The following is a 19394-nucleotide window of genomic DNA, read 5'->3' as shown; positions in this document are numbered from 1 at the left end:
ACGCACCTGTGGCTTGTTTGCGTGAGTTTTATTACCTGTCCTCAAAAATCGCAGTACATCAGCGTTGTTTTAAAGCAAGTGGCTTTACATTCCATTGGGAAGTGCTTCATTGCAGTTCCTCCAATGGCCACTTGAGGCTGGCTCCAAAGGCGAGTCAATCACCAGTGACCCTCATCTTAAAATGCCCAAATACATCCAGATATGGCCTCGCATTAGCATCCCCAACTGTTTTTACACAATTTACTTAATTAACTGTGAACTCAACAACTTAATTATTTATCTCTTATTATCTATTGTGATCCCAGACAGTTATAGTTGGGTTAATTCCTGTTACATTTTCGTCATGCGCTTGCAAGCGCAAATTTTATGCATATCAGTTATGACTCTTCCTGACTGATAAATTGGGCTGGTTGTCTTTTCAACTACCATTTCACAGTTTTCCTCAACAGTTTGAACAATCTTGTCTGGGATACTGTACGTCTGTGGTCAGTATGAGACAGAAATGTAGGGAGTCTCCACTTTTTTTTTCAGCACAAGAACTTTAGAAAAAATATACACTGGACAGCAAGGAAAATAAAATACTCCTCTGTGTGTATGTTGAGAAGTACACCCCACAACATTTCCTGTCATTTACTGGGATCCACGTCATCTCTGACACCGCTGTTTAGCCATTAATATGTATAATTAGTAAATGCCAATCATTTTATTCCCCATTAAACAGGGTGACATTTAATCAGTGTAACTCATGACTTTACCTTGGCAGTAACAACATCTGTCTCCCTCTCCAGGCACCAGACTTTGGCCCTAAACAAACAAAGGAACATTCAACATTTTACTCAGTTGCTACGGGACACAATTATGAACAGGAAAAGCAAAGGATACAAAGAAAGCATAGCTGTGGAACGTGATGGTGAGAGAGTGTGTTTGGGCTGTTTACATGAGATAAGACTGAAACACTTTGTTTCACACAGTTACATACTCAAATATAAAAAGAAAAGTGAGCAAATGTATTTCCACTGTATACAGGAAATGCCAATGACACACACTCTAACACAATTCCTCTGTTACCTGTGGGCATCCAGTGACAGCGAAAGGGCAGTAGGGGGAACACTGCACTGTAAGGTTGGGCAGACAGTGACATAACTGGCAGGGGTCCGACTTCCATCTTTGTCCCACAGCATGGGACATACCCTGGTACTCGCACTCATCACAGGGGTCAGTCTGACACCTGCAGACACACACAGGAAGAATAGTCTTCATCTCTATGAAGACTAATGGGGATCCAAAGGATACAATAAACAATAAACATACAAGTAGAAGTCATGTATGAGTGAGGGAGTGTATGCACGTTTTCCCATAATTCATAGTTTTTCATACCAACTTTGCAAAATATGGTTCAAAATATATAGGAGTCTATGGGGTTTATCCTTAGTGGATTATGTTCTGGAAGTAAAGAGTTACTGAAGTGTGACTTTGTGGTGGCTTTAAAATGTAATTATTACAAACTTAATTCAAGTGATGATAAAGGACTTTAAAGAGACAGTAATCAGTGTTGAGTACTCTTGTAAGGTTAACACTAAATGGTTAGGGTGACTGTACCCATTAAGCTCATGTCCCATTTAAGCCCATTTGCAACTTTGACGGCAAATTAAAAAGAAAAAATCTTATGTCACTTTTTATTTTAACCAATCAAGCAGACCTTTGACTTTTTTAATCAAATATCTTTATTTTATATTCCCTAAACTACATTAACAAATGAATACATTTTGCAATGAGAGATAAATCTTGCTTTATAAGAAATGATCTCCCTTATAAATATACATTTGAAGAAAGAAGGAAAAAAAGGGGGAAAAAATACAAAGACAAAAAAGATGAAATATAGGGTTGTGTATTTTTGATATTTCTTATGTACAAAGCTAAGCTTAGTTTTAAAGTGATGGATGGGGAAAAATTGAAATCCAACACTGGAACTTGACAGAAGGTCAGTGGGGTCACCAAGATCATTAGAAATGATTCTATATCCACAAACAAGAGGTGAAAAATAGGCCTGTCACAATAATTATCAACTTATAGTACAACAACCTAATTATTAACATCATGTCTATATCGACTTATCATATGATACATGGACATGGTCTTGATCATTTTTTTGATGTCAGTATTGTCACACTTCACATTAGCAGCTAAGAGGCTATTCATGTCACATTGGCTAAGCAACTAGTGTCCTCCATTCCTCACTGTGTACGTCCTGAGTGGAGACTGCAGAAGAATTAAAGGTAACTAACTCTGTCCCCAACCATAATGACAGTCTGTGTTTTTACACAAGTGGAGTGCCCACTCTTCAATCCCACCCTTTATTATGCTATTATATTTTCATTATATCAGTGGTATAAAATGATTTTCAAATGACAATAATATAGTTTATCACGATTATTTCTGAGACAATATATCGTCCAACAAAAGTAGAAAAGGTCACTTACCGACGCGCTTTCCGGTAGATACCTCTACACGTTCTCCCGTCTCCATGTTTAGTGGGGTTGTTTGGGCTACGGAAAGACCACTGGACACTCTGGACGCCACAGGGCCCCAAACACTCTCCCCATTCAGACCATGATGACCAGCCACAGTGCACTACAGGAAGAGAAAAATGAATGTGCTGAAACATGAAGGCAGATGAAAAATGATGCGTGATTTGTGGGTAAAAATTCCCCTCTGATTCTGAAGCTGATGAAATGAAACAGATTTTTTTGTATGTGATTGATTCACCTGAGCAGTCTGGGTTGGGCTGGCAGCTCTGAGGCCTTCCTCTCTCACAAATACAAATCTCACAGTCCACCTTCATATGCTGGCCCGGCCAGTAGCGCACACCTGCCACCTCGCACACACATTCCTCTGGTGACACACACTGCTGGTTGTGGTTCATCACCTGGCCCTGTGGACACCAGCAACCTGAAAGTAGACACAGGGATATGAAAAAAAGAAAATCTCAATGTCAACTGTGTAAATATCTATATTAATTTCATAGTAGAAGATTTACTGCTGACCTGAGAAGCAGGGTGCAGAGGGATCACAAGTTGTCCCGCTGCTGATGTGGGCGCAGGACACTGGGCAGGGAGCACAGCTGTGTCTCACCAAGCCAGTGGGACAGCTGGTGTTGACACAGCCATCGTTAGGACAAGGCTCTGAAATGAGACAGGAAAGAAAATAAGGGAGCACTGAGGTTTCAAATACATAAGTGCACTTATTAAAAAGTAAAAAATATGTTTGAGTATTAATTATTGAATAACAAAGTGAATTTTAATCAAACTGTCTGACTAAGTTGTTTTTTACTTACATTTTGAGCAAAGAGCAATAATACATTTAAAGATTCGAAAGAATAATAATTATAGTTATTTGTGAAATTATATGTAAATTGATTGGTCTAAAAGCACCTTTCCTTTCAGAGTCTCAAGACTGAATTAAAGGACCAATTCACCCAAATTAATGCATATATTTTCTTTTGGTTACAGTGGTATCTAGCTTTGCAGATAGTTTTGGTTTTATTCATCCAGGTTTTGTGATATACTGCAGGTCTTTAAGACTTCAGCCTTTAAATTCAGGTGAACCAACACATGACATAAAGCATTCTTTTTCTGTTGTTCATTTTTAGCCACAAACATCTTCAGTTCAGGATCTTTTGTTTCAGCTTAATCTCTCTGTTGTTTTATTGTAGTTAAGTTTAATTTGCACAGATAGCTCTTACTGATTTCCATGGTGACGTTAGATGATCCAGGAAGCTGCGCGCAGTCTCGGCCTCCGTAGCGAGGAGGGATGCAGCTTCTGTGTCTGACCTCCACTCCTCCACAACCACTGGAACAGTTTGACCAACTCACCCAAGGCAGCCACTGACCATCCACTGGGCGGGAAGGAGAAAGCCATCACATTATAGTTTCAAACTAAGCCGTTGAGAGATGAGTTTTCTTCACCTTTGCATGCCTGTGACTTCTTACATTTCTTTTTAATTTTTATATCTATTCCTTAGTTCATCTCCATCTCCTTACCAGGGCATGTGGTGTTGAAGCACTGCTGCCTCTGGACCTCCTGGCCCTGACAGCGGCGCAGGGGGTCTCCTGGAGGACATGATCTCTGTCGGCTCATGGAGCCTGTACCACAGGAGGCGCTGCAGGGGCTCCAGGGACCCCAGAAGCTCCAACTTCTGCAACCTTGCTCATCTGTGGGGCCCCCGAGTGCTGCTAGTGAGGAATCTGGGCAATCTGCCACACCATTACATACCTGTAGAGTAGGATGGAGGTAGTGAACATGACTGGTTGATTGTAATTGGAAGGAATAAGCATATTTTTTGTTGTGTTCAATAACTAAGTGTGAAAATGAATTTCCCTTTTCTATTGAATACCTATGAAACTGGAAAGAATCATGCATGATGGTACTGACCATGACTCGATTAAAAAAAAGACTTCTTACAGACCTTCTGAATGCGTCACAACTTTTTGCCCTGATTAATACATGCTGTTTGTTGAAATGTTGCAGCAACTTCACTGAAAGATCTTGTGTGTCTTATTTGTCACAAACCAAACAGCATCTACCATGTTGAAGGGGATGCAGGATCCATCCATACAGGTGAATTCTGGACAGGTAGTGGTGGTGTTCCTTCTGCCAGGGGGCGCTGGTGAGATAGTTTTATCTGGACACGGAGCGACAGAGAAATATATTATTTAACTCTAGTATTAAACTTCACAAAGATCAGTCACCATCCACTTTGTGAATATAAGAGACTGGGATGTTTAGTTATTTCACTGTTTGTTGTCCTTCATTCTTTCCCTTTTTTCCTTCTTTGCTCCCTTTTATAATTTTAACTTCTATTGATCTTATTGGTCAGGTCCTCCTTTCTCCATCACTCTGACAAGTCAAGTCAATTTTATTAATATAGTTCCAAATCTCAAAAGTTATCTCAAGGCATTTTTTCACACAGTATACTATAGGTTGAACTACAGAGGACAATCTTCTTCCATCATTACAGTCAACATCTACAATATCATAATTCAAAAAAACATCTGAAAAGGACTAGTGAGCAAGATTTACTATTCATGGTTTTTCACTGTAATGCGTTACAACTTAAAATAAACCTCTATGTAACTTCTATCAAATTTGTATTATTGCTTGGTCATGAAACCACTTTTCCTTTTTTAAGTATGACTAGTGATATTTATATAAGCAAGGCATCTTCAAAAGTTATTTTTAGATTTTTGTCTTCCAACCTCTGCGGCACAATGTTCAAACTTTTTTTTAATTATTTTTTTATATTCTGTATATGTGCAAATAAACTAACTGTCCCTCCTCCCATCTCATACTCTACTTATCTTGTGAGAACTCACCACACACCAACTCATCCTCTCCTCGTGGACAGTCTGGGACGCCGTTACATACTTGCGTTACGTTCACACAGGTACGGTTGTCACATGGGAAGCTGCCTGGGCAGGGAGGAATTCTGATGGAGCCTTGAAGAAAGACAAAATTATTACACATTAGTATATCTTCAGAAAAAACACATGATAAAAAAATCTATAGGGTTCTTTAAATACTCAAAACCCATATTGTCATATCCAATACCACATACCACAGTTGTCTATGCTCTCATCTGAGGAATCCCTGCAGTGTGGGGTCCCGTCACAGAGCTGCTGGTAATCCACACACTGGTCTCCACTGAGGCAAGGCACCTGTCCAGGACCACAGAGTGTAGGACACTGCTGTTCATCACTACCATCCATACAGTCTGTCTCCCCATCACACCGCCAGGCCTGAGGCACACACTGCCCACCAGTGGCACATTCAAACTCATAGGACCTACAAGCTGAAGAGACAGAGGTCCATAAGAAACATAGAACTCTGAAGAACTTCTCTTAAAATTTCTAAATCATGATTGTGATTACCTAAAGTGGGTGTGGTCGGAGTGGCAGGTGAAGGAGCTGGTGTGATGATAACAGAGTAGCAGTTGGTTCTGTTCTCGTCCTCTCCATCTGGACAGTCTCTCGATCCATCACACAGCTTTGTTGTGGCAACACATGTTCCATCACTACAGGCAAACTGGTCGGGAGCACAGGTCACTGCCACACACAGAGAGAAGGACATGTTGGGTTTAAAATCCCTCTCCAAAACTGTATTATACAGGATTTGGACAGGAGTTGGTTTCAGATATACATGTTATAATTTCTACCTTTACTTGGACAGACAGCTTCGTCTGTTCCAGATGTACAGTCTCTGCGTCCATCACACACTCTGTCTGCAGGGAGGCACTGATCCCCGGGGCACTGAAACTCCCCTGGTGCACAGACACACCTAGAACCAGCCAAATAATGATAAGATCATACAGATGAATCCATTATTTGATAGATGTTTGCTTCTAAGGAAACAAACGAAAAGAAAGTACTATCTACATGTAGCGAAGAGATAGGGGCTGAACAGTATTTGCACTGTTCTGATTTAGTATCACTGTATCAGCAATTTCACATCCTAAGAAGGTGAAAATAAACTCATTTATGACATCCAAAGTTTGTCGAAATGTAGACAAACACACCCCCTCTCATCACTAAGGTCCCCGCAGTCATCATGTCCATCACAGCGGTGGAGGTAGAGGATACAGCGTCCTCCAGCGCACAGGAACTCTCCTTCATCACACACCACGCCACAGTCTTATTGGGCAAAAAAAACAGTTCACCACAGAGGAAAGTCATCATTCAAGTATGCTAGCATTTAAAAAACTAAGAAATTATAGAAATTTACTGATGAACTATACATACAAAACATTTTTTGGAGTATACTGCTGGACGGAGTGTAAGTAATAAATCACCTTGCTCATCAGAACCATCAGCAAAGCCACAGTCCAGCCGTCCATCACATACACGGGTGGCTGACAGACACTTCCCACTGGCACACTGAAACTCCCCCGGTGGACACAGGGGCACAGGGGTGGTGGGGCCACAGAACTCCTCGTCTGATTGGTCAGGACAGTCTGGGTGGCCATCACAACGCAGAGCCAGGTTCAAACATGGTCCACTGCAGGGTCGGGGTTAATTCATTTTATTCACTTCAGGAATTACATTGTAACAGCTGAGAATGACTCTTTTAAATATAACCCTAACCCTAACCCTTATTACTAGTGAGGCATAAATGTAACATTTAGCTGTTGAAAGGTATCATGTTATTGTTTAGCATGTAATATTATGCACGTTATTATAAGATTATAGCCAGTATGTAACATTTTGGTTTGCATGTTAGTGGGATAACATGCTACAGCTCACATATTAAACATCAGCTCTGTCGCCAGCAGGGTGAGGCCTTTGAGAACGTATCCACAATAAGACAACATGTTTTGAGCAAAAACAGGAAATAAAGTGATAATGCAGCTTTAATTAGCTAAGAAAGACAGCATTATAATCTAACATCTAACCCTGTGGTATCATTAATTTTAAAGATATACTATCTGTAAACTAAAGTGACGTGAACATTTACTGTGGTTGCTAAATGAATCACAGGGTCATTAGTATTAATTCTCTGAAAACCATCAATGCACTGATTAAATTTAATGGGACTCAATTGCATGATAGTACTGATACTTTACTTTAGATCAACGTGTTAGACAACCAACTGATACTACTGTACTATTCTCTAAAGCTATTCTGTAAGAGTGGTTATAAATACCAACTCTTTTTCAAAAATACTTTTCCTCAAGGCTTGTGACCAATCAGAGCTGATCTCAACCTTGTTAAAAGATTAAAGTGAGTTTGGATTCACCTTGGTGTGCTGGCACAGCGGAATTGGTCCGCAGTGCAAGTGGATGGACAAATCTCATCTGAACCGTCGCCACAGTCATCCTCATTGTCACACACCCACTGAGAAGGGATGCAGCGACCCCCAGCACAGGTAAAGTCTGATTCCTGACAGGAGGGGAAAGGACGAGGGCAAGCCACACCCTCACACTGCCACGCACCATCCTCACAGGAACTGGAAACACAAGGGCAGAAAATTCCCAATGAATTCAGTCTTAATGGTCACATATTTTGAAAAGTAACAATTTTTCTTAATCTTTTCGCAAAGGGTGCTAGACATCAACTGACCAGTTCTGGCAGTATTGAGTGATGCTAGTTCCAGGTGGAAACATGGAGCCCTCCCACTCACACGGACACTGGGTGGAAACTACGCAGCTGTCACCTGGAGAAGAGAAAACAATGTAGATAGATAGATGCCTATTAACAATACATATGATGTGTTTGACCAGAGTATATGTCATTCTCAATAGCAAATAATCAGTTTGTTAAATCTGTCATACCATGTCGGACAGTGCCAGCAGGGCAGAAGCATCCCTCCACACAGGAGAGGACACCGCACTGGGAGTGTGGACTCTTCTGCACAGTGGGACAGGAGGGGGAGCAAGCTGGACCGCAGGGATTGTACACCAGCCCGTTGTCACACTGCAGAGCTGCAGGGAACGAAGGAAGAGGAGACTACACTACGTCAGTAAACAAAAGCAATAGAAAGAAAGCGAGAAAGGAGTGAAATCACAAGCGCTGAGGAGTGACGTACGACATAGCTCTTGGGACCTCCAGCGGATGTAGACCCCTCTGCGGTTACACTCCTCAGCATAGGCAGCAATGGCTGTACAGAGACACTCACAGTCCCCACCTGAATCACAGCTAAAAACACACACAATAAAATCACATGGTGGATTCAGGTGTAACTTACAGTATTAGTGTAAGTGAACAATATCAGTACATCCAGTGTAGATTAATGCTGTCACTCACCCACAAGCATCAAAGACACACCAGTCATAATACTGCTGGAAGGGCACCTCAGGGTGGCACTGAGAGAAGAGCTCCTGAGTCAGGACTGCACATCTTTTCTTGGCCCATGTCACTCTGTATGGGTTCAGCTGAACAAGACAAAGAGACAGACTTTAGTTTGCTTTAAAGTGTATGTGTGTGTGTGAGAATGTATCATCAAAACTCTATTTCCAGTGTATGAAACTCACAGTGCAGGGGTCTCGGAGGTCCTGGTCTGCTACATCAGGGCAGGAGGGGCTGACCTTCCAGGAGTTGCCAAACAGCTCGGGTGTGGACTCCACTATGCCTTGTCGCGTTGTGAAGTCATTCTCTGTGTCGCCGTCAAAGTTGCCGCACAGGCCCCCGACCCGGCCCCGCAGATGTGCTGCCAGACGCACGTACACACGCATACCTGCAAACAAAGCAGAATGACATCATTACTACTGACTAACCTGTATCTAAAGCCACAGACTATTTGCTACCATTGTATTTCCCTACAGTAATACTAGATCAAGCACTGTATGAAAATATACAAAAATATGATTTTTGGCAAATACTAAATGTGACAGGGATCTAGAAAGACGTTTTTCTTTTAAAGTTACCAGAGAAAAAAAATTACAGTCTACAGAGACAACTGAGCATGAAATGGTTAAATGAGAGATTATTTTAGGTTGTTAGTGTCTGTCCTACCGCCATCCCAGAGCAGAGTCACTCCAAGTTGAGAGGAGAGTGAGACAAACAGTCCCACTTGCTCCAAAGTCAGACCACTGCCACTGTAGGTCTTTGGTAGAGTAACTGGCATCCCGTTGACTGTCACAGCTTTACCTAAATGGCAGAAAGAAGACATCTTAATTCAAGCCCCTACAACATAGTGTGTAATACCTATGAATGCCAGCTTTGTATCACCCAGCCTCTGCTTCCCCTCTACCTCTCAGCAGGTGTATGATGGTGTTCCCCAGGCTGAGGGTGACTGATTTTGTACAGGTGACCCCAGTGCTCCCGCAGGGCACGTTCTCTGCAGTGACGCTGAATAAACCGCTGGTCTCCCTCGCCAGCACGTACTGGCAGTCGCCCAGGAAAGAGAAGCAGCGTCCGTCAAATGTCACATAATGTGGGTCACCGGTTGCCACACACACACCGCCACAGGTGGACTGGCTGCAGTGCCAGCGTCGCTCCTTACACACACTGCAAGAACGAATGGGGTACAGTTGAGATAATTAAATGTCAAAAAGGGATGTGATGCAATGAGGCAACTGCATACATTACCATGTGTTGCAGTCTTTAGTGATGGTGTCGTTAGTGTAGTAGAGTCGACCATTATGGCGACATGGACACTCATCTGGCAGGACACAGCGATCACCCTGGAGTAATCCAGAGAAGACATAATGTACAATGAGATTATGATATTAGGTGGCAATCATCTGGTTCCATTTAATATTTAATGGTTTAATGACATATTTTATAATGAAGACAGCCACATGAACCAGAAAAAGTGGAAAAATTATAAAGCTAACGAAATATGACACACAGTAAAGGAAAAGACTGCATAGTTATGAACTATGTTTAACCTATAGCATAGATTAGCACTAGCTAGCTTAGCTCCGCCAAAAGTTAAAAAAAAAAACCTTGCTCAGTATTAGCATGCTAACACATACAGCTGCTTTTAATAGTTTCATAATGACAATGGATTAGATTAATACGTGCAATGTGGAAGGTGTAATTCGTGACAAAAAATTCACAGAGAAATATATAACCAACTTTGTAATTTAGTTCTACCGTTAGCATCTAGCGCTCAGCCTTAGCCTTTAGCTCATTATTTTGGTTGAACACCACAACTTAACTACTTTTGTTCAGTCTAACTGTGCTACCAACCTTGTTTCCAGATGTAGCAGGCAACTTTTCTCACAAAGAAGCTCTGCCTAGTAAAAATAATTCTGCTCTGTTTTTCTGAATTTTCCTCCATGACATCGAGCTCTCAAACAGGAATGAGAGTTTCTCTTGAGATTTTGAGGTACCTCATTAATTCAGAAAAACTGAGAAAATTATTAGTTTCATTTAAAAAAATATTCTGAGGTTATTATCTTGTTAATTCAGAAAAACAAGGCTTTCTTTTTACGCTAAAGCCTAGCATCCAAATGTCAAACAGAAAAAGTTGGTGAACATACTGGAGTAATTATTTGCTAAAGGGCCAGAAGGAGTATGAATATTAAACCTACTTTTGCCAGGTAGACAGACACATGACTCCAAATTAATGCTAATGTTTTTCTATGTCTGCTACACGTATAAAAGTTTGCTAACATGTTTACCATATCAAGGGGTTAATAAAGCTACTGTGTTTGCTGGCTTAATGGCCAAAAACAGTTACTGCAGATTTACCGCAAATAATCTACTGGGGACAAATCACTGTGTTTGACCTCAAGGATTTTTTAAATGTCAGACATTGACATTTGGAAACCCACAGGTGGAACTAATAACCTTAATACTGACTGCATGTGTTTGCTAAAAGTATGGCTGACTGGAGCCAACGTTAATGCCAACTACACCTGTGCTTTGCCTGCAAGGGAACATCAAAATCAAAATGTCTGCGAAGAAAAAAAGCCTGTATAGTGTGAACTTATTTGGAATTTGCACCCACTAGTAGCACAGTTCCCTGAGGACACACACAGCCAGACAAGGGCTCTCTGCAGCTTGGCTGTGAGACACTGGACCCCTGCTGTTGACTAGGGGGGTCCAGGCTGGAGCAGGTGAGTAGGCAGGAGCGTGGAGAGTAAACCAGAGAGCCGGGACACTGGTTCACCTCCTCACAGTGCTCTTTGGTGCAGTTAAACAACCCATGCTCACACACACTGTGAATGGAAGAGTAGAATGAGAAGCATTAGTTCCAACAAAGACTGAAAGATATTATGTGCATGTTCCAGCTTCAATCAAGCTTTGTGTTGAAATATCAGCAGTCAGTAAGGAACACAAAGTGGAAAAACACACATGATGAGACAAACATCTTGAGGAAAGTTGGCGAAGTTAAAGAACTCTAGATATATAATAGTGCATACTAAAGTTGACTAGGGATCAATAAAGTTGCACTTCACTGTTCATAAAATTGGAACAGTAGCTATAAAATGCAATGAGGCAATAACTAAATGTGTTGAGTGGTGTGTCTACAGCCAAGTCATGTCAGTTAAGGTGAATGGATGTAATGGACCCCATTTTATCAGTGTAATAATTATCTAACCACTCAACATGTCTTCATAGCAATTAAGTAGGTCAATGGTCCAATCTCAGAAGTTACAACACAAGAAAATGCGTCAGGTAAAATTACACTGCACACACACACGTACATACAGGTGAAAAGTGCTCTATACAATAAAACCGAAGAAAGACATTCATGAAGACATGCTTAATTATTAAAAGATGACGTGTATGCATAGAGTGGTGCCGTTATGTGGTAAAGAGACACAATGAAATCAACCTATCCTGTAGCAGGGAGCAGGAACATAGAGTGATTTCATCAGAGCTCTTACACCACTAGAAACTCTCTGAAGACAATGTGTGCTCATAAGCAGTTTACAGTTTCATTACACTTGTTGTTAAAGCAGAAAACAGGGCTGTAACTGTGTAGACTTTCTGTTTGATTATAGCATATTTAAAATACCAGCACAGGGAGGTGCCAAGATTTTACAATTCTACACATCATGGTTTTAACTTTAAGTTTATGTACTTTTCCATACTAACACTTATATATATTATATTGCAGTGGCATTACAGAAAACATGCTTACTCACTCTGATTCTTTATCAAAATTACCTCATAATAAAAGCAACATGGAGATAGGCATTAAGGAGAATGCTGTTTTTTATGATGTGCCATAATGCACAATTAGGTCAGTTGGAGTTTAACCTAAATTAACTTCTACAATCATGTCTTCACTCTGAGAGGATTGAGTGCATCTGCTGTCTGTAGTTACAGCTGAACTGTCATGTTAATAGTTAACCTGGCAGGAAAATTCCATCAAGATTCACACAGGCCTCAGTGAAATGAGCTGATCTAAGTTATATGTGTTTTTTTTCAGTATGGCCTGTTATTTGTGTTAAAAGGCAGAACTTGATTCAACAAATATCTAAAACCCCATATAGTGTCAGTTACAATGTTCAAAAAATAAAATATATGGCAGAAATGTGGGAGGGAGTTCTTGAAATCTCAGCCTCATTATCTTCCTACCCTACTACATACCAGGTGTTACAGTTGTTCTGAACAACAGCCCCAGGCGAATACGTTCTGTCTCCTTGCACACAGGGGCACATAGCGATGGGCACACACTGGCCCTGGTCGTCCTGCACTAGTCCTGATGGGCACTGGCAACCTGGAACACACATCCTGAAGCCTGTTCCACCACCAACACCGCCATCATCACAATTCCAGCCCTGACGTAGGTCTGAACATGCACCCCTGCATGCATGACCACACTCCTGGTACACTTGGCCGCCTGAACACTTGACGGCTGGGGAGACACGAGAGGGGGAAATGTGTGAAAAGAAAATAAGTTGGTACAAATAGTTTGGCATAGTACATGAATATTCAGCAAGGGCACTACAGTCTGTTAAGGGATTCTCAGGGTTATGGGGTTTATGCTTATGGCCTTCAATAAAGCCTATAAACTGAATCTTGGCTTGGATATCTACGTTGTGTCTGGATACGCTGCTGGTGCCATCAAACACTTTGGGAGGGGATCGGAACTTTCAAGCCAGTAGGCTCAAGTTTGAGTGAAGTCACAAATCAGTGATGTTAAAGTCAAGTTAAATTGTAAGTCTTGCTTGAGTTTGATGTCAAAGTCTAAATTGGTTTCAAGTCTTGTGATCTCACGCCTGAGTCTGTTCTGACTTATGTGTGTTGCGCCTGATCCTTGGACCAATCAGAATCCAATTAATGGTGATCAAGACTGCAGACATCAGGTATTAATAGGATACTTCTACAAACTCAGTGTTACCACTAATAGGAATCCTGGAGCGCCACTAAACAATGGCCTTACTTACAGCAGAAGGTGTGGTTGCGCCAGTGGACAGCTACACCCTCCTGGGCACAGTGTCGGGCATAGGCGGTGAGGATGGTGCAGTGACACACCCTCTGTGGAGCACAGCCGCAAACCTCCGTCAGACAGAGGCGGACATAGGGCTCCCTCTCCACCACGTCATGACACGCCTAGAAGGTGAGAATGAGACAATGAGTATGTGTGAATGAGTGAGAGACACATCACACAACACAGTCTGAAAGAGACACAACATGTCAGATACACTAACTTGGAATATGGGGCTGTGTATGACGGAGCACACTGTCTCTGCATAGCGTCTCCTCTGGGTGTATGTGGTGCAGGGGTCAGGCGGTGCTCCTCTAGGTAGAGTACAATGCTCTGTAGTGAATTTCCCAGCAAAGGATGATACACTATTCTCCACGTCTCCTTCTGGGGTAGTGAAGTCATCATGCTGGTTCCAGGTCAACGTTCCACACAGGCCGCGCACCTTGAATACAGCAAATACACTCATTGTGTAAAACAAAGGAGTACGAGTTGAGTAGAGGTGAAATTTCGGATTAATTTGGAACTCAAGATGTCACCTGCGCTTGCAATTTGGAACCACAAAGGAATTCAAAATGGAAAAAATGCATTTAGTTTGTTTCAACTGAGGCCTCAAACTCGATTCACCTGAATCGACTATATACACTATGTAAAGGTCACCTTGTTTGCAAAGCCAGGCTGCAAAGTAATGAGGATCAGGGGTCCATCTAGGTGCCAGAGCAGCTGAGCTCCAAACGTCTGGATGAGGAGAAAGGAGGAGGAGGCCCTTCGCACCACCAGGTCCCCTGTCACCACGGGTAACGCCTCCCTCTGGCCATTCATTGTCACTGTGCCTGGAAGTAACAAAGACTTCTCACCATCAAAAGGAATATTTCTTTCCACAAGACAGCAGTAACTACAGTAACTAGCAGTAACTTGTGGTCATTTATTACATGAAATGCTTCTGCAAAACAACTCTCTGACGTAAATGTGCAGTGTGTAGAATTTAGTGGCATCCAATGGAACAGCCTTGGCAGAAATGGAATATAATCTTCATCGCCATGTTTTAATTAGTTCATAATTAGCTTAAATAAGACCCATTGTGTTTTTGTCACCTTAGAATGAGCAAGGACCCTGCCATGTTTCTGCAATAGCCCAGAATGGACAAAGCAAACACTGACTCAAAAGAGAAACTTTTGTAGGTGTTCTCCTCTGTTTTGTACACTTGGAAGAGGAAGGGTGAGATGTATTCATTTGGTTGCAATCTGCAACCTCACCACTAAATCCTACACACTAAACCTTTAAGCAATATCTGCTTGGTCTACGAACATTTTATTTAATCGCTGCTAAAACTACATAAAAATCTTATACATGGCTGCTGTAATAATACATTTTTTCATCTTAGTAAATATTTGGTATATCTGATCTGGTTCTTAAGCTGCTTTAACTGCTTCGCTATGTTGACGAGTTTCTACTGTAACTTTGTGTGTCTGCTGTTTGGTGCTGGGCAAATAGTGTACAATGGATTTATTAGAGCTTTTTTTATAAAAACAAAACAAAAACAAAAAAACCCCATCTGCCTGCTGTTGCTGGAAACAAGATTGATGATAACTGTAAACCAAAACAACAAGCTGAAAGACATTAAAACACTCCATAGAGTTATTCAGTATTCATTAATTGTAATTACACCACTACATTCTCTGGAATTTGTTTGAAGTTGCAATAATTAAATAATTCTGGATATGGTGGATTAAGTGTTTGTCAGGTTTACTGCTCCCAGTGTCAAAGTGTAAATTGATACCTCTGCAGTACTGGCACTGGCAGGCATGAGTAGTCTGACTCACCAGTGTCTGTGATGGTAACTGTGGTGCGAAGTGCTGTGACCAACATCTCCCTTAGACAACCTAGTCCTCCTCTGCCGCCACCACCACCACCACCACCACCACCTCCTGCTGTGCACTCCCCACAGCGCACACTCACCACCAGCTTCCTGTCAACAAAGTCCTGAACACACACAGAGCATGAAGCTAGAAAAGAGAAGTGGCTGCTACACACATAAAATGCATCTCATAGTGTATATGCAATAACTGCATGTGTCTCACCTCCACAGCGGTGAAGGAACAGTCCCCACCCTGTAGCGAATATCTCTTTTTGTCAAAGGTGGTGACCTGTAGCGCTCCCATCAGGCTGCACTGGGCCGCGCACTTCTCCCCAGTACACTGCCATTGACCTGCTCTGCACACACTGGCACGATTCAGAGTGAAAAATTTAAAAAAGGAGGATGGAGAGTTAGAAAGTAAATAATGAAACTGTGTGAAAAGGGGAATACAAACACGCTACACCCTCACCAGATGTTGCATCTCTGCTGTATCCTGTCGCCTGATTGGTAGGTGCGTCTGCGATGGAAACATGGACAGTCGTCTCTTTTCAGACAGAGGCCCTGGTGGACGTAGAGGCCCGGTGGACACTCGCAGCCTCCTACACACTCCTCCCTACACTGGCCCACAGCTGCAGCGGGCCCAGGGAGTTGCTGAGATGCACAGCTGGGGGGACATGAGGACACACAGTCCGAAAAGACCTGATCTCTGGGACAGACACGAGCTGGAAGATACAGTGGAGAGAGATGTATGATGAGTCATTGAGAGGAAGAGGTAGGTTCATGAAGTTGTGTTTCTGAGCACTGTAATGTGTAATAAGTATACACAGTTATGTTGTAGTATTTAGTTACTATTATTTTTTATCATTAAAAAGTCTTTTTTTTTAAAGATATATGTTTGAGATTTTAAAAACAGAAAAAAGTTATTTCACTGCAGTCAGTACAAACAAACGTCTGTCTGTTTAAGCAAGAAAAATTTCAGCATCATAATTTTTGATGCCAGACATTTAAATACAAAAGTCACATTTTCTATTGCATCCATCTATGTTTGCTTGTCATTTAATTTCCAGTGTTGTCTGACTACATAATTCTGAATCTGGTGCCTTTTATCAGTATTCCAGACCTCAGCATCACGATACACATCTCATATACCCTTTCTCTATTGCACTCAATCCACTCATGAGTTTTGTCATAACAGCCTTGTTTGGTCTGGTATGACCAGTAACTGTTGCTTAGCAAATTTTAAAAAGGTACTTAGTAAGTGATATTACTGACTGACTGACTCCTCTCGACTATATTTTAGTATTTACCAGTGTTGTAGTTGGCAATCATGGCCACACTGCCAGCTTTTCAGTAAAAATTGCATCAGCTTGCTTGAAAGTAATATTTTCTGAGCGAGACATAGACAGACTATAAATGTGTCCAATTTAAAATCCCTGTCTCACAGGTCTACAGCCCTTAGCCGACAGAGCCAACAGGTTACGCAAGCGCTTATATTTCTTTACCACATAGAGTGGCCGTTCTCCAAGTTATGATGACGTGCTGCTGGGCACACTCTCGGGCATAGCTTGCCAAAGTGTCACACACTGCTGCATCCCTCTCTCTAGGTGGAAGGCTACAGTACAGGTACAGACAGGTGTCTACGTACGCTGCTGGGTCCACCTGAAAGACATAAAGAAGGACATGTATTGCTGCTTTTTTGATAGCATGAGTCACTTAAGTTCTAAAAAAAATTGCATTGCTGCACAGAGTGGTTTAGAAATGGGATAGTAGAAATAAAAATAAGAAAAATGCAATTTATGGAAACCCAGATTGTGTAAAAGTATAATCAGATTAGACATTATGAAAATGAATAAAATACACTAACGGGATACACAACCTGGCCATCGTAGTACAATATGTTATCTTATCTAAAGACGTACACCTGTAACGCCAGAGAGAGATACTAGATACCACCATATCTAAAATATTAACTTATTAACCTGAGTTTTATTATTGCACCTATTCATTCATTTGGTGTGTCTTGATACCGCCTTGATCTCGTCTTGATACCGAGGACATTTCAAAAGCGTTTGTAAGCATTGTTAAATGTAGGTTAAACCCTAACTAGCAATTAAATTCGGTCACTAAGGCTCAGCTGTTGCTTAGTCTTTTCTATGTGTTCATTACAATTCATTAATCTCCGAGACAGTCACATGGTTTGCATTAATCAGACCCATTTCTTGGAACGGCTGTAACAATTTACACCTGGTTAATTATCTACCTCAATGAGCTGATTTGATTTACAGTTCATTATACTCACTACAGACCCAGCTTTCAAAGAAATACAATTAAAACACCTCTGTATACGCAAAAGAAAGGACAATGAAAAACAATGATTTTGAAAACACCAGGAAAGTCAATGTGAGTGTGCTGAGTATCAGGGGTGTCTGACCCGGGGGTGGCAGTGTGTGAAGCTGTCTTCCAGCAGTCGGTGACAAATGGACTCAGCTTGCCTGCGTAGGACCGCATCTCCAGAGACATCGCAGCTGTGACCGAGCTCAGCCGCATCGCTGCAGCCCTGGAAGAAGCATGGAACACAGAGAGCCATCATTGCCATGGTCTATCACACTTAATGCAAATTGACAGAACTGACACCAAGAGCAACCCTCAATCAACAGGATGGTTTGCAGCTGAATTTTTGAACAATATTGAGGCCTGTCACAATACCTACTTTTGTTGGACGATATATTGTCTCAGAAATAATCACGATAAACTTTATTATTGTCATTTGAAGATAATTTCATACCACTGATATGATGATAATATAATAGCATAATAAGGCAAGGGGGGGGGGGGGGCAGGTGATGGGATTGGAGAGTGGGTGCTACACTTCTATAAAAAAAACACAGACTGCCATTATGGGCCAGGACAGTTATTTACCTTTAATTCCACAGTGAGGAATGGAGGACACTACTTGCTTAGCCAATGTGAAGTGTGGCAATATTGAGGTCAAAAAAATTATCGAGGTCATGTCCATGTATCATACGATAAATCCATATATAGACTTGATGATGTTGATAATTACGTTACTGTAAGTCAATAATGTAATTATTGTGACAGTCCTAACGATATTCGTAGCATCATGCTGTGGCTGTGTCCGATTTGAATTTAGAGAGCATGAAAATCAAGTGCTTCATATTGAAAAATAACAGCTGTAATAAAAAGTCATAATGTTGCAAAAGGAAGTCAAATACTCATTCAACGTATTCGGTGCAGTACTTCATTCTGCTGGTCAGGAACTTTCCATGAGTTGCCAAAGCTGGCAGCAAACTGGGACACCGTTCCACCCATTGTGGTGAAATCATCTGTGACAGATATGAGAGAGATTTAAATAGTGGTTATGATGTGATGTAGTTCTTGTATGTATTATATATGTTACAAATGTTTTCAAGGGTTGTTTGCTGACCTCTGGGGTTAGCTGGAGATATATTTGCCTTAACCCTATTGTCTAAGAAACTGTGAAGGATGTCCTTCTAGGCATAACTGTTTGCAGAAGTGTCCATTTGGGGTCCTGACTGTTTTTAACAGTCTCCTAGAGAGGTATAAAACTGGTTTGTGTTCAGGATCTTTAGAGAAAAGGCCAACTGAACAACATGCTTTCTCTCTAAAAATACAACAT

The 19394-nt window shown here is 41.5% G+C and overlaps 1 protein-coding gene across 1 annotated transcript in view; it reads right to left on the bottom strand.

Annotated features, from left to right (window-relative positions):
• sspo (SCO-spondin) overlaps positions 1–19394 on the bottom strand; it is a 107534-nt gene that overhangs the window by 84416 nt on the left and 3724 nt on the right. Inside the window, 32 exon segments of the mRNA XM_053342197.1 lie at positions 756–804; positions 1069–1228; positions 2481–2631; positions 2767–2949; positions 3045–3182; positions 3743–3895; positions 4041–4272; positions 4584–4681; positions 5669–5848; positions 5928–6101; positions 6212–6333; positions 6572–6686; positions 7826–7998; positions 8112–8205; positions 8324–8473; positions 8578–8687; positions 8796–8923; positions 9023–9225; positions 9504–9638; positions 9742–9998; positions 10080–10174; positions 11449–11659; positions 13041–13308; positions 13841–14006; positions 14105–14323; positions 14539–14711; positions 15702–15861; positions 15960–16101; positions 16206–16458; positions 17239–17395; positions 18168–18293; positions 18995–19080. Coding sequence (XP_053198172.1) covers positions 756–804; positions 1069–1228; positions 2481–2631; positions 2767–2949; positions 3045–3182; positions 3743–3895; positions 4041–4272; positions 4584–4681; positions 5669–5848; positions 5928–6101; positions 6212–6333; positions 6572–6686; positions 7826–7998; positions 8112–8205; positions 8324–8473; positions 8578–8687; positions 8796–8923; positions 9023–9225; positions 9504–9638; positions 9742–9998; positions 10080–10174; positions 11449–11659; positions 13041–13308; positions 13841–14006; positions 14105–14323; positions 14539–14711; positions 15702–15861; positions 15960–16101; positions 16206–16458; positions 17239–17395; positions 18168–18293; positions 18995–19080 — 5061 coding nt within the window.

Source organism: Scomber japonicus, chromosome 21 (assembly GCF_027409825.1).
Source record: "Scomber japonicus isolate fScoJap1 chromosome 21, fScoJap1.pri, whole genome shotgun sequence".
Lineage (NCBI taxonomy): Eukaryota > Metazoa > Chordata > Actinopteri > Scombriformes > Scombridae > Scomber > Scomber japonicus.
The sequence above is the reverse complement of the archived record's forward strand: the minus strand, read 5'-3'. Positions and strand labels throughout refer to the sequence as shown.